We start from the raw sequence: 17,783 nt of genomic DNA on the forward strand, positions 1-17,783 counted from the left end.
AAAGAACACAATAAGAGATGAAATATGCAAATTGATATACGTAAGTATAAATAAGAGCACTAATTTGGTCACAATTTACTGGTAAGTAAATTTATCCTATAAGAAAAATACAAAATGCCTGGCATAGAATTGTGACTATTGACCTGCCTATATTTCCGAAAGCTAAACTGAAAAATATTTTTAGTGAACTGAGTAAACTAAATAAAAACACATTAGGTGGCAACGGTAGGTAATAATAAATTGATTCATTATTGATCTCATTATCTATATATATATATATATATATATATATATATATATATATATGTAGAAAGTAAGTAGTCCTTGTAGATTTACTCATATAGGCATTGAAGGCCGCAAACAAGTGAAAAATCCCTTGTATAGCTCCTTCCTTCCTCTGGGGGCTGGGACACGTCTATTGAGAGTCACTTGACAGTCGTTATTATCAGTATTTTCATTGATTATGGATTTACCCAGACTCATCTAGCATATTGTGACAGAGACTACCCTTCAGTACTACAACGCTGATACTCTTAATCTGATGTAGCGGGTTTTTCCACATGTGCTTTTTCAAATATAGACTATGTTTATATGACAATATGTATTTGATTTACCCTCAAACTCTTAATGACAGTTGAAACTGATATGCTTGGATACGTCTGACTATGTGTATATTTGTATACAGTTAATCGATGTTGTAGTCAATTTGCAACTTTTTCTCTATTGCCAATTATTGTTGCTCTCTATAGTTTTATGTAAAGTAAGTTTGTGTTCCTGGGAAATTCATAGCTCTTGCATGAGAATCAAAATACAAGAAAAATTTTGGTGTCTCTGCATCGTTCTACTGCTATTTCTCTGCTGTAGTAACTAGTTAAACGCAAATCTTCCATCAATTATATATAATTATGCAAATATAACTGTTTGCCATTAGCAAGTTAGGGCTGTGTTTTCTTAGTTCTAAATGAACTAATTCTCAAAGCCTTTGCGAATTATGTGCGATCTGAATAAGTTTAAAGTTACAAAAGTAGGATGATTTTGAAATTTAATCCGTTCGTTCTCTCTGAGTAGCTTTTTTTGTACCCATTTCATTTAAAAATTGCTACGCGTTACTTTATAAATAGATTGTGCCATGTATAAAGCGAAAGCTAAACAATAGCCTGAAAAATAGCCAATGGCAAACACTTATATTTAGGGGGTCTCTGCACTCTAATATTATAGAAACGACTGGAGCCCTCAAAACCATCCTGTGTACCTCGGAAAATTTTAAATCGGCTTTCCTGTTTTTAGCCCCCTACGACACCTTCCAATCAACTACATTTACCACCACTTAATGAAGCATTTTGTGAACTTCTATCCTGATATAGGTGGTCGACCCGGGGAGAATCTTGAACAATAGTTGTAATATACGTGCTTCTCGAATAATCTTAACGTACATAGCCGCTGTTTTCATTATGTGTCGTATTGTCATTATCGCGTTCTTCGTTTCATTTTGAACTGCGGTGCTGGTGTTGTTTGAATGATCGGTGTGTAGAGTATTGCGTTGTATTGTAATCTCAGTAATTTACAATTGTTACGTATTATTAGACGTCGTGACCCGTTCTCTTCAGTAATATTTTGCTGGCGCTGTTTAGTAACTGAATATATTAGACCACAGGAAAATCTTCGTTAAAAACACTTTTTTCTACTCGGATATAATCATACACGTAAACCTATTTGCTTTTGATGTTTGTGCTCCATGTGACGACATAGTTAACCGACTTGTCAACCAATAGCGACTGGGAACTCATTGGACTTCTTCCGATCGCGTGAAGAATAATAGGGAAATGGAAGAGAAATTGATAGGTATAACCCATTTTCGTTAGACTGCAGGATCGCTACCCCGTTCGAGTATTCGGTTAATTTGTTACGATAGTTCTGTTAATGGGCTTAATTAGGTCTCGAGTGTTTTTTTTTTTAGTTACCTGAACGACAAAACCAGGTTCAGGACTATTCCGCTATACATTGACAGTACTCTTCAAAATGTTTTTGTTGTAGCCATTCGATGACGTATATATATATATATATATAGAAATAACGGTGTAATGGTCTTTTGCGTGTTATTAAGACGTTTGTTGTGAAAAAAGCTTTGTTGCACCCAATTGACTTCAATTTGACGCAAGTAGACTGAATGGCTGTGTCTTCTGGGGTCATGGTATTCCAGTTTTTTTTCGCTAGGCATCCTGTATCGTCGGTTTAACCTTTTGGTTCACCTTCTAAGAAGCAACGTCGACAAACGTCGTGCAGCAGATGTTTTCGTTCATATATATCAATTATGTTCAAGATTCTTAGTTATTATTGTATGTTATAATCCTGCGTTGACTATATCGTTGTTGTTTAACTTGTTTCAGTGGAAATGTGATGTTTCCTTAAAAAAACAATTATGCGCCATTATCCTCATTACTAGCTTGCTTGATTCATTGATTAATTGCATGTGTTGCAGTTTGATCTACCCGGTTATTGTTGCGAAAAGCCCTCGCCAGTCTTTAAGGATCTGCTATAATCTAGCACGAAATCGGTAACTCTCATAGTTTTTGCGTGTATTTATAATCGTACGCTTCGATGTTTTGCATTCAACACATTTTTTAGTACTTTCTACGACTACGAATCACTTGTGCTATCTATGGGGAAGTTGTTGCCACATTATTGCCGCCGGTCTAGTGTTATCAATCACTTACAGCATCTCAGTTTTTTTTTCTTTCAGGGAGAAAATGTAAGGAATATTTACAACAAGCGGGTTTACATCACATCGAAAGATTAAGCTACATCCGTCAATTAGACAACACACGATATCACCACGTATATATAATCCAAGTAGGTAATTCATAATGCATGTCAGTAGATAGCTGTAGTCGTAACAACGATAGCACACAACCGTGAAGGGGACGTGGCTAGTATTTGTCAGCACTGGACCGGCCTTCGAGGCAAAAACATCGTAATGTTTTTCCCATCATAATCATTTTTTACAAACCTCTCCGGTTATCTGATTTTGAATTATTTACTAGGCCAGTCCTCAGTCTGTCCGCATTTAAGAATAAGTACTCCGTTTTTGCAAGAGGGCTTCTTTAGATTGGAATTCCAATGCTACATTTTAATGTAAATCACTACAATCTCAGCGAATACACATGGGGCTCAAGTGTAGTTTGCTGTGCCGAAATGCCTGAGGTGCGCAGCCGATTAGCAAAGGTCAGCTTAGTGTTGATGGCACTCATTCCCTCATTCATGGCGAAACTGGTCGATCAGGTAACAGGTAATAATAAAATGACGACATCATACACAATGATTATGTATTCCCATACATAGTAAGCGATAAAGACAAAGGAAACGTAACTCGATTACGTGAAGTCGTCTACTATATTCCGAAAGTACTATTACTATTGTCATTATTATTTGGCTCATTGTAGGAAATTTGACGTCTCTCCAGGTTAGGATTTGATCTACAGGTTTGGAACTATATCGACCAATATTACATAAACGTAAACTACTATCACGACTGTTGCATGGCCCAAGGTTCATTGGTATACCCAATAGCAAATACGGCGTTGTTATTTGTCCATGCGCGTACCTGTTGCCTTATATTAAGGTACCTATGAACTTAACATAATCCTGCTTACTAAACGCCTTGCGAGGTGTGTACAATGAATCCGTGGTGAGACGTGAAAGCTTTCAATCTAAAGGTTTGAAGCAATACGACCTCCTCTGTTTCAAATTGCGTGTGACACTGCGCTATGAAATGTCACTTACCCTAAATGTCAAAAAACTTAAAAAATTTTAAACAGAGAATATCAGCTGTCACCAACCGCACTTTCAAAGACTAATATTGTAATGCAATGGCACGAAGATCAGCTGATCTTTCTTATGTTGTGTTTTATTATATTACAGTATTGTATAATATGTATATAAGAGGCTAGAAAAGTGATGTATTGAGAGCAATATTCATTTAAACTAAGGTAGGACGTGTCTTTTGTGTGTAGGCTCATTCAGTAACCCAATTTAGAAGCAGCTCCTTAGACCACATCTTTAAATGGTCATGTAATATTCAGCTGACTTAAAAAAATCTATTGCAGTAAAGATATACGAAGGCAACATCTGCGTTTGATTCAAATGGGCGTATTTCAGTTCAAAACTGGTGTCAAGGATGCAACGTCTATTATGTCGTAGGCTCTGGAAAATGGTCGTGAAAAAATAGCTTTGCACAAAAATCTTGAAGGCCTCATTGATAAACAAATTCATAGCGAATACTTTAGCGCCATTTAAACGGCCAAACATCGCCTGTTGTCTGTTCGTCCGTGTTTTTCTAGAAACATAACCATGTTATTTGTTTATCCTGGGATATTGTTTTAACAGTATGTTTGTGATGCTAGGGTCAAACGAGACAACCGTACGTTCGAAGCATAACTTGGTAGCATAAATGTAAGTGTCATTAAAGTATCGGATGGGTTTGTTCCTGGGTAAGATTGCTTAACGGAGACATCATTGAAGCTTTTCTTTTTTTCTTTAGTATTACGGTGCGGGACAGATTAATGATAATATTTCTTTGAGGTTGTTGTACTTCTATTTTGCTGTATAAAGCTTAACGGTCAATTAGCGATTACCGACTATCGGAAAAAAATTTTGGTTCGGTTTAATTCTATCCTTCAGCACAGCTATACAGCCCATTGGTGTAATGTGAAGTAAAAAAAATCATCACAGATATTAACTAAATATATCTGACATTCGAACTGTTGATTATTGTCGTTATCATTGCCCTTCGAGAAGTAACAGATTTAACTAGACTAATTTTCACAGATTAGCAAAAAAGATAACTTTAAAGCTGTCAAAGAACTCATAAGTTTAACAAAATGTTTTTTCAGACTGTGTAACAACTAAGTTTAAGAAGAACGTTTATTACTGGCAGGAGATAACAAAGATGACAAAAATGTTTGTAGGGGACGCTTAATGGTTGTGGTACATTATAATAAACGCCTATAATTATAGCCTTCTATATTCGTAAAATGTATCTATTTCTTTCAAATGTGTCTCGTACTTAGGTTCCATTGAACACTCATTAAGGTAATCACCTAGATCTGAGAGAGTGTCAGACATTGATCTGCAAAAGTTGACAAAATCGGTCCTGCGTTACTAGTGATATTAAACGTTGGGAAGATCTGATATCGACTTCTGAGTATGGTTATCATAAGTATTATACTACAGAAGTTTTTCAGTGTATAGTCGTTATTAATTATTATAATAGAAATGTAAGAATGGAGCCTTTTTTCTATTTTTCTTTCAGGACACAACCACAATCGTTTAGTTTAAGTACAGCAAGGCTATTAGCCCTCAAGCAAATAGGAAGGAGCTTTGCGTGTGCTGACAAATTTATTTGTTCATCCCCACGTGGGAAGAAAGTATTATTATAAACCTCTAATGGCCTTAATTTGTTCGGAACTCAAAGGTAAAGTACAAGTCTTCGAGAGCCGAAACAACGATTTTCGTAACGGTACAACGTAAACATATAGGTGAAGAGAAAGGTTAGCCCCTTCATTTTGTCAAAATGTCCAGACTGGCTCTGCTAGTCTCCGCAAAAATCCAACTGCCCTTTTACGCACCGTCGCCATTTCTTCGTGCCGACGTAGGACAAAGTTCTACAAAAAAACATTATCGATCAGTTCATTATCGTCTAAATGTGGCTCTCAACGATTACTTTTGTATATGGAGTGTTAATCTTGGAACGAAACGAGGTATAAACATAAGAAATAATTTTTTGTTGTACCGCATTTGATTTAGCAAGCGACGAATTATGTATTTCTCGTTTGTCTTTAGAGAACCAAAACAAAGTATATCATTAAATCAAACGTAACTCGTACAGTATCGTAGATTTTTTTTGTCAGCATTGATTTACGCATTGTTGTCGGAACGTCTTAAAAACTGCCCATTGTTATTTGCCCAGTGGGTCCCGTCTGAAAAATTAGAATTTGATTTTTTGATGATTTTGTACATTTAAATTTCTCTTGATGCTTCCACACACACACACGTATTCACAGAAAGATACACAGTCTACTCAAACACTAGCTACATGTACATAAATGTTCGATTTCAATTTTCCGCTACTAGGAATCATCGTTTAAATGTGTTTACACCATCCCTATAGTTCACTGTCCTCTGTGTGATTTCGCAACAAGACACCCAGAGACAGCTAGGCCCATGGACGAAGGCTCGCTCACATACAAACATTAGGCGCAGGTATCTATACGATCGTGTATGAAAAAGAAATGTCAAAGATGTATTATTTTTAACGCAAAATACACCGTGTTCGATGTCACCATTTTGTATATTTTTTTTCTAGCAGCAATATTTTTTTAAGTAAGTCCTTCATAGTGGTTCTTTTTTCTCATTATTTCGCTTCGTGTGTAAACATCTAGATACTTATACATTTATAGTTACTGTGAACCTTCCCAAGTTCTGCGATTCTCATGATTACCGTACCATTAATATATTTACTATTATTGTTATTATGCAGTAGTCGCTGGAAGAATCATCAGCATTACGTATGGTATACAACTTGTCAATCCTCTTATTGTGATTGTTATCATAGTAGTCGGAACTGACATCCATCTCATATCATTGTCGCTAGCTAATAGTATACACACAATCAATTCATTAAGTTTGTCAATTATGTTTAGACTTAATACATTAATCGTCTCTTATCTTCATCCATGATCACGTTTGTCATCTCGCTCTTATTATTAATGAGTCATCATGTTGCTTCCCTCCTTGCACCCGTTTTACATTCACCTGCTGCACACAGTCGCCAACTTCGTTAGTTCTCTCTTTCTGTCTCTTTTGAGATTGTGTGAAAGATATGAATATATCACTGTGTCCACGAATGAGACAAATACCCCAATCGGTATGGACAGTAACCTACGCTGATGACATCAATGCCGGTGTCACGTAACTGGTATTGCGTCTGCTCATAGTGGACTTGATTTCAATATCGGTATAAATTACGAAGTTATAGTGATGCAAAGTACGTTATGTTTTTCGTGATTGGCTGACAATTGATTGTCCTTGCCTGTGACTGATGACCGCTGGTTGTGAACTTTGCCCTTTATGTAGCTGTCGTTACTTTGAATGTTTCCGTGCACCGTGATTATAGGCTTGCGTGTTGTTTTGCTGTTTATTTACGTTGTAGCTTGCTATTCCACATTGACAATGTTTCCCCTTGTTTTCCATTTTCATCGTCATTGTTTGTCGACTACGCCTGTGACGGATTCAAGTCACCATATGTTTATCAACATCAAATCATTGCTTATGTTGTTATTTCGCTCGGGAGTATCGTTTCGAGAAACAGTTAGCCTACAATCACAATGATAGCAGACGCTACTGGTGGCGCTGCTGCTCTTACTGTTTACCAAGCACCTGAGTCTTCACTGAATCATCTATAAATTTACTATGATATTCCTACTATTATGTACAAGCACGTCATAATTATGCCTGCTATATTAAATAGAAGTCAATTAACAGTTAGACAATCACGTCAACGTAGATATGGTCGGTACTGCCAACCGTAAACAATTATAATTTTATTACAATCCTTATTTTTATTGTTGCTCTTATTATTGTGAATATACCCAGGTACGCATGTCGGCCTCAGTTGTCTCCATACATTAGTAGCATTTAACTGGCCACGTGTACCTATTTCCACGACGTTTTATTACTTTAGATTTACGTACTATATATTCTCTAGTTGTAATTAACTATACAGCAACGACTTGATCGTCGCACTCGTTATCTGTTCACATCTGAAGTCTTTCCGACAAACGTAGAATGTCTTAAGTTCAACCTGTAGAGTTTGAGCATCCGCGCCACGATATCATACGACTATAATAATAGGTACCTTATCGGTTTACGTTTCTGATCGAGTTTAAGGTCGACGCCCATTTTTTGTCATATGCTCCAGCTTTCGACCTGTTGACCAGAGACTTCCGATATTTATACAAATCCAAGTTAGAGTTTGATGCGGTTGAACTGTTGCTCGGACGTTGGCGTTGTCGGTTCCGACACCTCAGCTTGCACTGAAAGTTTATGTCGGACAGGAGCATGTGATCCGCCAAATCCACCCGATGTCTCACCCATACTTGGCCCTGGTGTACTTTCAACCTCAGCTGCGTCCGATTGCCGCGCTGCTTCGTGGCAGGGGGCGCGCGGCGGTAACGGCAATCCCTTCTGTCGAGCGTACGCCTCCCAACGTGCGTCATCCGATTCGTGCGTGAGATAACGCTGTTTAACATGCGCTTCCAACCGTAAAAGGTCGGACCACGTATCGAAGTCCTGCAGCCACACGTGCACCAGCGACTTGTCCACCGTTAAACGCTTTCTTGTCTTAACCTGTTATTTTAGGCAAAGCATGAAAGTAGAGATCCCAGTCGTTTCGACTACAAGCAACTCATCGTATGGATTCTCTATACCAGTGAGTTAGAGCTTAAACGCTATTTTACGCTATTCTGAGCTAAGCTTGAATAGATATTCAAAAAGGCTTACGTTTTGATTGGTTGACAAAGTATTCAATCGGAATTAGGGTTCCTTTTGTAGATTAGGAAATTTTATCTTTAATTCTGCTTAGTTCAAGGCAGCCTTTAGAATCTAGCTCAAGTGTGTGCAATGAATACTGCAAAACAACATACGAGCAGCAATAAACTGAAGAATTACTTTCGATATAGCAGTTGTATATTGATCACACATGGAGCAAGCAAGTTGAGGCAAAGCAAGTTAGAAAAATGAGCTGATCATTTACCTGCAAGAGGTTAGTGATAAGATCGACGGCTTCAGGTGAGATCTCTCTCCACGGTTGCGGGGGATACATGAAATCCGCGTTCTGGATCTGATCATTAATGTCTTCATCCTAAAACACACACAGACACAGATTATCAGAAGTTTGCTTATTAGTTAATCATGATGCTTACGTGTTGATCTGAGCTGATCTTAGAAAAACAGATATGTACTAGAAAGCCAATAATAAGCAAACGGTTTTCATTATCAGTAAAACAGACACTGGACATTAGTCTGTCAATGACTCTAACCTTTCTTCGTTAGTGGTTGGGCCTGCAGAAGCCAAATCGGTTAACGTACTAATGGTGATGCTACTTCACGCAATAGTTTAAAGAACTATTCCTAAAGTCAGCTGTATAGGAACTACCCTTTAAGTTTCAGAATAGCATGACTGGACAGTAACTTCAAATGATTCATTGTTAACTTGACAGCCAACTTGAGTTACTTATTCTACTTGGAAGCACATATTGATATGCATTAGCAAATCTGATCCTGAGATTGCATTTAGTTTCTCAATGGATACAAAAGGCTATTGTGTATTACACATCAGCTGAATTTTTAAGCTGCGAAAAATATCTTACCTCATTAAAAGGGAAAGTGCCGGAAAGACTGACGTAAATGATTACGCCAACGGACCACATATCAAGCGAACGGTTATAACCTTTATTTCTTAGCACCTAAAATTAGCTCAAATAAATATAATTCGAAACGTGCTTTATTGGAATCCGTTAATTATGATAGTTGTATTACGCATAGTTACGTCGTGACGACGTTTACAAAATAGGAAAAAATTGACAGAGGGCACTATATTTTTGAACGCTTCCGCGGCAAATACTCAAAGGAATTACCTTCTCATAAGAAGGTCTTCTTCATAAGATCTTCAGGGACTCCCAAAACGTGCCTCCATTTTCCTACTTAATAGCACCGCGTCTCTATGTATGTAACGAATAGTGAAGCTATATAGGTTTGGGATTTTCAACAACGCATACAGGTCAGATAATTTGTGTAATTCTGACTTTCAACCCTTCAACCTGACTATCAATATACATTTTTCTCTTGTGTGAATAAGGTTTTTCTCTGCACTTGGCCTCCTAACTACATTCATTTTTAAATGGATTTGAAAAGATGAGAATATCTAGGCCATTTTAGCGTGCCATTTTTTGCATTTCGTCGAACATTTAAAACCATAAGAAAATCAAATGTTTAGTTTATTTCTCTACTACAGCATTCTCCTTCACAAAAGTGCGTTCTAAGATAGGTCCAAAACGAGGTTCATTTTAGAAATGTGACCACCTTCGGGTCTATGCAGGCCAGGCTACGTGCATATACTAGCATCATCAATTATTTACACGATTTCGTATGGTACACATACAATCTAAAAATAAAAGAAAGTTGAACGGACTGTATATACAGGGTGCGGTGTCTGAACTAGAACATTCATATGCTTTGTTTCAAAATTATATCCAAATAAAGACGTATATTTCAATGATTTTTTTTTTGCATGAGCTCCCGATAGTTCGGTTAATAAATGTAACTACCATTCACCACGATCGCACTTTCAACACGGGTCCCAAATAGACATAGCGGCCTTGGTCGTGACTATAGTGGCCATCTGGGCCGTTATTCGTCTGCTAGTCAATTTCAAATTTCGAGCGCTTGAGATACGTTATTTTTGACTGGACACGCGGGAAACAGACGGGGAAATAAAGTAGGTGGACCATCACAATAAGAAATGGAGAAAAACGAAATAGTAATTTATAGAACACGTTGAACGGTGTGCAGTCAAGGGTACGTATGCGTGTAAGTTTATTTAGTATTTGCAGGCTAGATAACAAATGTGCAGTTACCGCGTCTTTTTGCAAAACGTGTAACTAAATCTGCAATGTTTAAAGCTGGTAAATAACGGTAGAGAGTAACCATAAGGAAGGTTCTTCGTAATGATACCAAAACAAGCGCAAAACCTATTGAAACTTTTGTGGAGAGAGCATATATTCTGTGACATTCTTTATTTGAAGTGTGATCCATGAGGCCTATTGGTTTATGTAGCATAAGTTGACACTTGTATTTAGTTGAACTTCGATGAAAAAAGCCAAAACCGGTTGCGACAGTCGTATTTTATCCCAAACTGCTCATAGGCTAACTTTAAATGATCCCTTTGCAATTCTATAAACACCTTCATAACGTAGACTCCTGCTAAACGACGTTCACTACGATGTGGTTCAACAGGTTTGCATCTGGTCTGTTTACCTATAGGAACACACTTGTATTTTCAAGCCAATTATTGGAAGAATATGATCTTTTTTTGAGACATTGTTAATATCCACGATTTCGCAACAACTCGTAGAACATGCAGGTAAACTTTTCCCTTACGTGTCCACCTATCTGAAGGAGGTATGCTAACATGACATCTTCACTGAACACCACACTCAGAACATGATGAAAATGTGTTTCTACACAGAATAGACACAACTCGTGAAAAACGTAGCTATAATTTCCAAGGTTTATTTTGGATCGAGCATAAAAACGAGAGAAAAAAAATAGAGAGAAATCTAAGGTGATTTGCAGTTTCATTCGTAAAACAACTGAACAGCAATTAGCACCGGTCTTTAGTCTCTTAGTTTTAGTATCCCAAGGAAGCATTTGTCTGGCTTATCCGATATATATCGTGTGCCTGAAGTCTTCATCAGCAATCCGTAACTTCGAATGCTCACCGGTAACACGTTCATAGAATCAGTAGGATTATTAAAAACGAACTTAAAAAAACTGGACGACAGTGATGAACTTAGCATTTCGCATTGTAGGGTTTTTTCTTGTGCTGTGCTGAAGTCTACTTTCTGTTCTTTCTGCAGCTGCATACTCACTTGCCGCAGCGTACGCTGTCGACTTGAGTAATTTTTATTTTCGCTAGATTTGTTTAGTCCGTAAAGAGCGGATACTATCTGATCTTCGCCTAAATTTCGAAAGCGACGCTTTGTTGTTCGCGACGATGAGACTAGTTTTTGTTGGGTACAGGAAGACAAACACTCCATCAATATTTGTCCCAGTTTAGGTGCCGTAACCTGTATACCCAGATAGATCTTATGACAGAGCGTTTTTTCGTATTTGTTATTCTAGACGCGGTTGTTTTCAGATAAATTATGGTAACCGTATTGTTATAACACACTGTCGGTCGGATGAAGTGCACATAAGTGTATGAAATTCCGATTAACCACGATAAAGGATCATGATTAACCATGCATATCTCTTAATACTTGAACAATAAATACATCCATAGAAAGTTTTGTTGTTGAATCAACTCAGTTTTGAAAAATGGTGTGCACATCATTGCGGTTTTTTCGAACTTCTCAAGTACAGTATAACTCGTGGATATATTTATATTCAGATTAATTAAAATTCGGTTCACACAGAGTTTTCGTGTATAAAAATGATGATCTTGAACCCAGCTACTTTGACGTCAAAGGACTACAAAACATCGCCACAAACACCTTAGCTTGGTTTCAGAAGACCGTGCATTCTCCCTGCATATTTGTTGAATGACTGACATCTTCGTTTACGAGCATTAGTGGCGGGATTTGCGTTACCTCCATAGTCTACCACGTGGCGCTAAGTAAAAATGTTTTAAATTATTGTTTTCTTGACAATGAAGGAAAACTCGCTGTTTGGGATACAAAAGAAGGCTCTTCAGCCGAACACGCTAATAGAGTATAATGTTTTCTTCTTTGTGGCAGAGGCTTTCCTCAACGATTTCGTTAAGTAAATATTGCTTTGTGTAAACTTAACCTTTCTTTTATCAACGTTTACCGTTCGTTGGATCTCTTTGCCCGCACCTGCGTATTTCGGTCACTTTACGCACTCGTTTTTTACTCTCGCATTTTACATACCTCAGGGGCGAGATAGGCTGGCGTGCCCACAACAGATCGACGGAAGCTTTTCTCGCCAATGATTCTTGCGAAGCCAAAATCACATAGTTTCACCTGCAAACAGATGCACATGAACGCAATAAAATACTATGCGAGCAAAAAGAAATAAAAAAAAAACTGTATTATTTCTAATCACGAAGTACAAATAGATGGTTGTTTGATTTACCGATGCTTTCTCACAAAACAGCTGAGTGGCAATAATGAAACGTAATCTGAGAGTATACAAATACTGAGAAGAAGAGGTACCTGAGGGAATTCGGAATCACTGCTAAGTAACACATTCTCAGGCTTGAGGTCACAGTGGACGATGTTTTGTGAGTGTAGAAATTTCAATGCAATAAGGATCTGGTAAATGAGAAAACGAGTTGTGCGTTCCGACAGTCTTCCCTGAAAAATGCCACAGATGAAATAAAGCATGCTAACAATTTCCATTCGGTTTCGTCGGTTATAATTGGACTCACGCTGTTAGCGAATTGATTTTCCTCTATAACTGACATCTTAATATAATCAACATAGTTCTATCATCAGTTTATTCTTGATTGATTGAGCAACATGTTAAGCTAACCAACCCTATATGACGCGTCTTATGATTGACTGCCTCAGGCGGCTAAAACAAACGAACAAAAACTAATGTACGAAATAAATGCACGGACCTTGGGTGACTGTAGGATCATTTCTAGCATGTCGCCTTTGAGTTTTTCCATAACGACAAAAATTCGTTCGTGGGTCTCATAGGTCCGTTCAAGCGTCACAACACCAGGATGATGGATGTTTTCTAAAATCGATACTTCATTTTTTAGCTGTGCTTCTTGTTTTGTGGGGAAGCGCAATTTATCGATAACCTGAAAATGGCATGAGTCAATGGCTATAAACTAACTTAAATAATTCCAATAGATGTGGTTTATCTATATATTGTTTTATTGAAAAAGAAGATAAGCGTACCATAAATAAAATAAATAGACCAATTGTAAAAAGAACGATGGTCGAGTGAAAGCATTGCTATTCCTATTCTTGTTACTTAAACAAAATGTGATTCATGCTCGAACCTTGATAGCAACGGGCTGTTGAGTCATCCGATGTACACCGCCGTAAACGATGCCGAACTGCCCACTGCCGAGAACCTCATCCGGAAATATCTGATATCGGAGAGATATAACCATGTTTGAGCTGTTGGCAGTGGCCGACCCAACGCTTCCGGTCGCCCCAGATTGACCGTTTTCCCCCGCAGTTGTTGCGGTTCCACCCTGAAATTTATTTTATTTAGATGTAATTACAAAATTAAAATGGGTAACTTTCGGTAATACTTCGTATATCGGTTTCAGCAAGAAGCATCTATTTATCGTCTTGTCACTTACAGATTTGTTGATATTTAACTAGTTACTGAAAAAACGATACACTGAAATGTATGAATAGGAAGGTGCAAAACTACTAGAATTGACATAAGCAACAATAAAAACGGGCATGTGCGCAGGTAAATCTAGTACGTACTGAAAGGATAACCGGTAATAGAATGTTGAGGCGTTTTGGTAGTAGAGATAACCATTCAGTGCTTAATAGTTTATAATTCATAAGCTACTTTTTATATCAACCATCATATGATGCGCATGGTTTCGTTGGTATGGCACCCGGGCGAACGAGCAGCTCACATAGAATTTATGTCGACGAATATACATTTTGGAATCGATAACAAAGTATCCGAAAATCAAGTAACTATAATTAATTAGATGGGTAATGTGATTCTTGAAGTTAAGGTATAAGTATGTCTCGATGCCTTCAACGACAGACGCTGTCTGAAGGGCAGATCTATTAACATTGGTCCACCTGAAGAGCGCAGAATCGCAACTGACAACTGTGTTTTTCTGTGTCGAATGGGGGTCATACGATTTTCGATACTACAAGGAAAGGCACGATTCACGACTGAGTAGAAAAGCTCGTGTTGCTCACGAATGGTCATATTGGGGTAGATCGTCAAGCTTCTTGCCGTATTCTAGATACCTAATGTCAGTGGCAATTTAACGATGAGGTCTACAAAAATAGCCATGTGCCCTATGACATATAGCTAAAAACGTCATGCTATGCATATAACAAGAGTCTGTGATCGATTCTGTCGTTTAACATTCCAAACAAATTCAATAATAATGTTATTAATAGGCTATTTCTTTACTTCATTTTTACTGGATTGGACCAGGGATTTTAGGCCTCGATTATTTCATGAGTACCTTTCCAGTCGTAGTCATGTTTGACGACACTGGAGGCGTTGCAGATGTGGCAGAAACCGGTAGAAGCGCTTGGCGGATGGCTGTTTCCCAACTTTTGTCGCGCTCTTCGCCGACAAAGTAGGTACATGTTGTTGTCCGTAGCTCAAAGCAAAATTGCTGCAGTGAAAATTCCTTGCGTAACTCTATGGCCACGACTTCCGACAGTGGTATTTCCTTATAGTATTTTGGGCTAGACTCGTTCTGCAAAAGATGAAGCCGATCACACAGTTGCTGTCTTCATCAATATTCCTTCGATCGCAAAAAATTTTGCATCGCCCCTGGCGCCGTCTTAGTATCATCTTAGTGGTTCCAGATAAACATTGATCATGCCCCGAAGAAGCCAGAAGCCTACCTGAAACATGGTGATAGCTTTTGTATCAAGCCTCCAGAAGTGCTTCTTTTTGAGCGCATCCTTGCCCGTGAAATGTACAAGCCACCCTTCCTTAACGATGGCGCCCTGTCCTCGCTTTTTCGTATGCTTTACTGATTGGACGATTCGCATGAGCGGAATGTTGTTCGAAGAGCTTTCATTAAGTGCCTGTTTGTTTTCACCGTCTTGACTTGTCTCCGACATATCTCCTCTTATTGTAGCGCCAGCACTTCTGCCCGACGCATCGGAGAGCATCTGAAACTAAACAGGAAGAACCGTACGACAGTTTCTAGTAACCGAACTACACCGTTATGATTACACAGTAGCTAACCTTTTTTTAAGGAGCATTTTACATATACGTATACATCATTGCTGTTAAATGAGTGCTAGCTCTGAACGTTGTGAGTTTACTTGTGGCAGATATGAACGTGAGCAAAACGAGTGGTCATCGGCCTTTTCTTAGAAGATTCACACACGATACACACCAATCCATTGGTCCGTTGGAAATGATCATTTACATATCGTATATGAACACTTGATCCGCAAAGCTTAGCTAAACGGTAATCAATGATTGTCTGTCTAAGTGTTTTCCGCTAGTACTGTGCAACGCTTTGGCTACCTCAGCCTTCACGATTTGACCCTTTTCTTTTTGGTTTTCTAACCTGGGTCGTTCTATCACTGGGTTGCATCGCGTTGTGCCGACCGACGCCAGCAGACACAGCCGAAACAGAGATGGTTCCAGCCGTTGTCGCGTTTAGGTTCATGTTATTGTTGTGATTCATGCTGCTGCTGTTGTTGTTGTGAAGATTGTTGTTGCTGCGACCCTCATGATCAATATCGTTGTCGCTGTCAGCGTCATTGTCGGCGTGTCCATCGACCGCCGTGTCGGCCGATGTGTCCGAATTGTCAACCTGTATTAGTTTGCAGGCAAACACACATCCAACATAGTTGGTTTAAAAATCCTCAGAATCCACTAAAATATTTTTGATTTGAAATTATCCAATTTACAATACTCCATAGATGACTACAAGAAACATCGTCTCGTCTCGTCTCGTTTGGCCTAAAGCTTAGATTATCGTAGCGCAAAAAATCTACGTTAACGAATTTATTAGCGTCACCGTTACATCGATATGTATTATCAATAGGTACTATTACGTAAAACCACAAAATATCCAAAGTATTAGGATGCTACAATCAATAGAGAGTTAGCATATGTTGTTTTTACTTTTTTCATTATTATTATTTAGAAATTTCATGGGGTTTTTACAATATTCACGAAATGTATAATGGGGAAAACCTAAAATATAAAAGATGGTAAATACCTCAATATGGTCGTCCGGCAGCCATTCTTTGGGGGCCTCTCCTGGGCAGTTCATAGCAATTCTGTCTTGGCATTTCCGATGTACGTTAAATCTGCAATCTTTGCATTGCATTCCTTGGCGGAATAAACCCTTCAAAAGCTTTTTGCAGTGCTGACATATCGTTGGTTTTGCATAGGAGTGTACCAGGAATGAATGAGGAATCCTGATGCGACCCGCAAGTTCTCGTTCAACCCAGGCTGGTCGGCCCATATTCAGTGACGGCGAACGCTTCTCGCGACACGGAGGAGTCGCCAACAAAGCACTAAAAATAAAAAATATTATAAAAATATTTATGTTAATACCATTCTACTATATTTAACATAATTGCAATACAGGTGATAGTATATGCTCGTATACGCAGTTACTGAAAATGGGGTCTGATTCCCTAATGTTTATACATAAACAACGTAAGCAATGACTGCAATTAGAGGTTTCTATTTATGCCTAGGGTGAGTGCGCTGCGTTTGGTTAAAAATGGCGCACGTCCCTCGTTATTCGCAGATCATCTACCAGTAGGTCGCGAACTAACAAATAACTACGCTATACATGTTGAAGCATAGCTCAAATGGACCCGAATGAAACTTACTGGCCGCTTTATTGAGCCAATCGACAACGTATCATACACCCTCAGACAGGATGTTGCAGGATCATCGGAAAGGTCAAATGTAGTATTCCTACTTCTTCTTCCGCAAACAAACAGCTAGTTCATGCTTATATCTCAAGTTTATGTCTGCATGGAACGCATCTGTACGGATACATTCGAAGCTCGTTACATTACAGGTACATAAGGTTCTCAACAACCCTCAGTAGTACATCGTATTTCATTGATTCTCATGACCTACAGGCCCTGGTATACCGTTGTTGACCTTAAGAGCCGAAAGCAGTTTGAGTTTTTGTTACAAACAGTCTGTAGCGCACGTGCATGTTCCCGGAAAGCCTGCCAGAAAATATTCGTATTGTATGGGTAGATTTACATATGTACTTTGTCATGCTTTTATTTACATACTTTGTCGCTTATCCAAGGAAACGG

General features: G+C 38.4%; 1 protein-coding gene across 3 annotated transcripts in view; it reads right to left on the bottom strand.

The window, feature by feature from the left end:
• Nucleotides 1-6,327: 6,327 nt before the first annotated feature.
• The window catches only part of LOC111263047 (serine/threonine-protein kinase D3), a 34,247-nt gene continuing 22,791 nt past the window's right edge, over nt 6,328-17,783 (bottom strand). For all 3 annotated transcript variants that reach the window (XM_022837790.2, XM_022837792.2, XM_022837789.2), the window contains exons 5-15: nt 16,715-17,015; nt 16,055-16,303; nt 15,375-15,653; nt 14,984-15,223; nt 13,811-14,008; nt 13,418-13,606; nt 13,011-13,151; nt 12,726-12,818; nt 9,426-9,521; nt 8,810-8,917; nt 6,328-8,403 (exon numbers count right to left, since the gene is read on the bottom strand). In XM_022837790.2, the coding sequence (XP_022693525.1) occupies nt 8,023-8,403; nt 8,810-8,917; nt 9,426-9,521; nt 12,726-12,818; nt 13,011-13,151; nt 13,418-13,606; nt 13,811-14,008; nt 14,984-15,223; nt 15,375-15,653; nt 16,055-16,303; nt 16,715-17,015 (2,275 nt within the window). In that variant the 3' untranslated portion in view covers nt 6,328-8,022. The remainder of the gene's footprint in view (nt 8,404-8,809; nt 8,918-9,425; nt 9,522-12,725; nt 12,819-13,010; nt 13,152-13,417; nt 13,607-13,810; nt 14,009-14,983; nt 15,224-15,374; nt 15,654-16,054; nt 16,304-16,714; nt 17,016-17,783) is intronic.

This window comes from Varroa jacobsoni, unplaced genomic scaffold (assembly GCF_002532875.2).
Source record: "Varroa jacobsoni isolate VJ856 unplaced genomic scaffold, vjacob_1.0 scaffold_727, whole genome shotgun sequence".
NCBI classification, from domain to species: domain Eukaryota; kingdom Metazoa; phylum Arthropoda; class Arachnida; order Mesostigmata; family Varroidae; genus Varroa; species Varroa jacobsoni.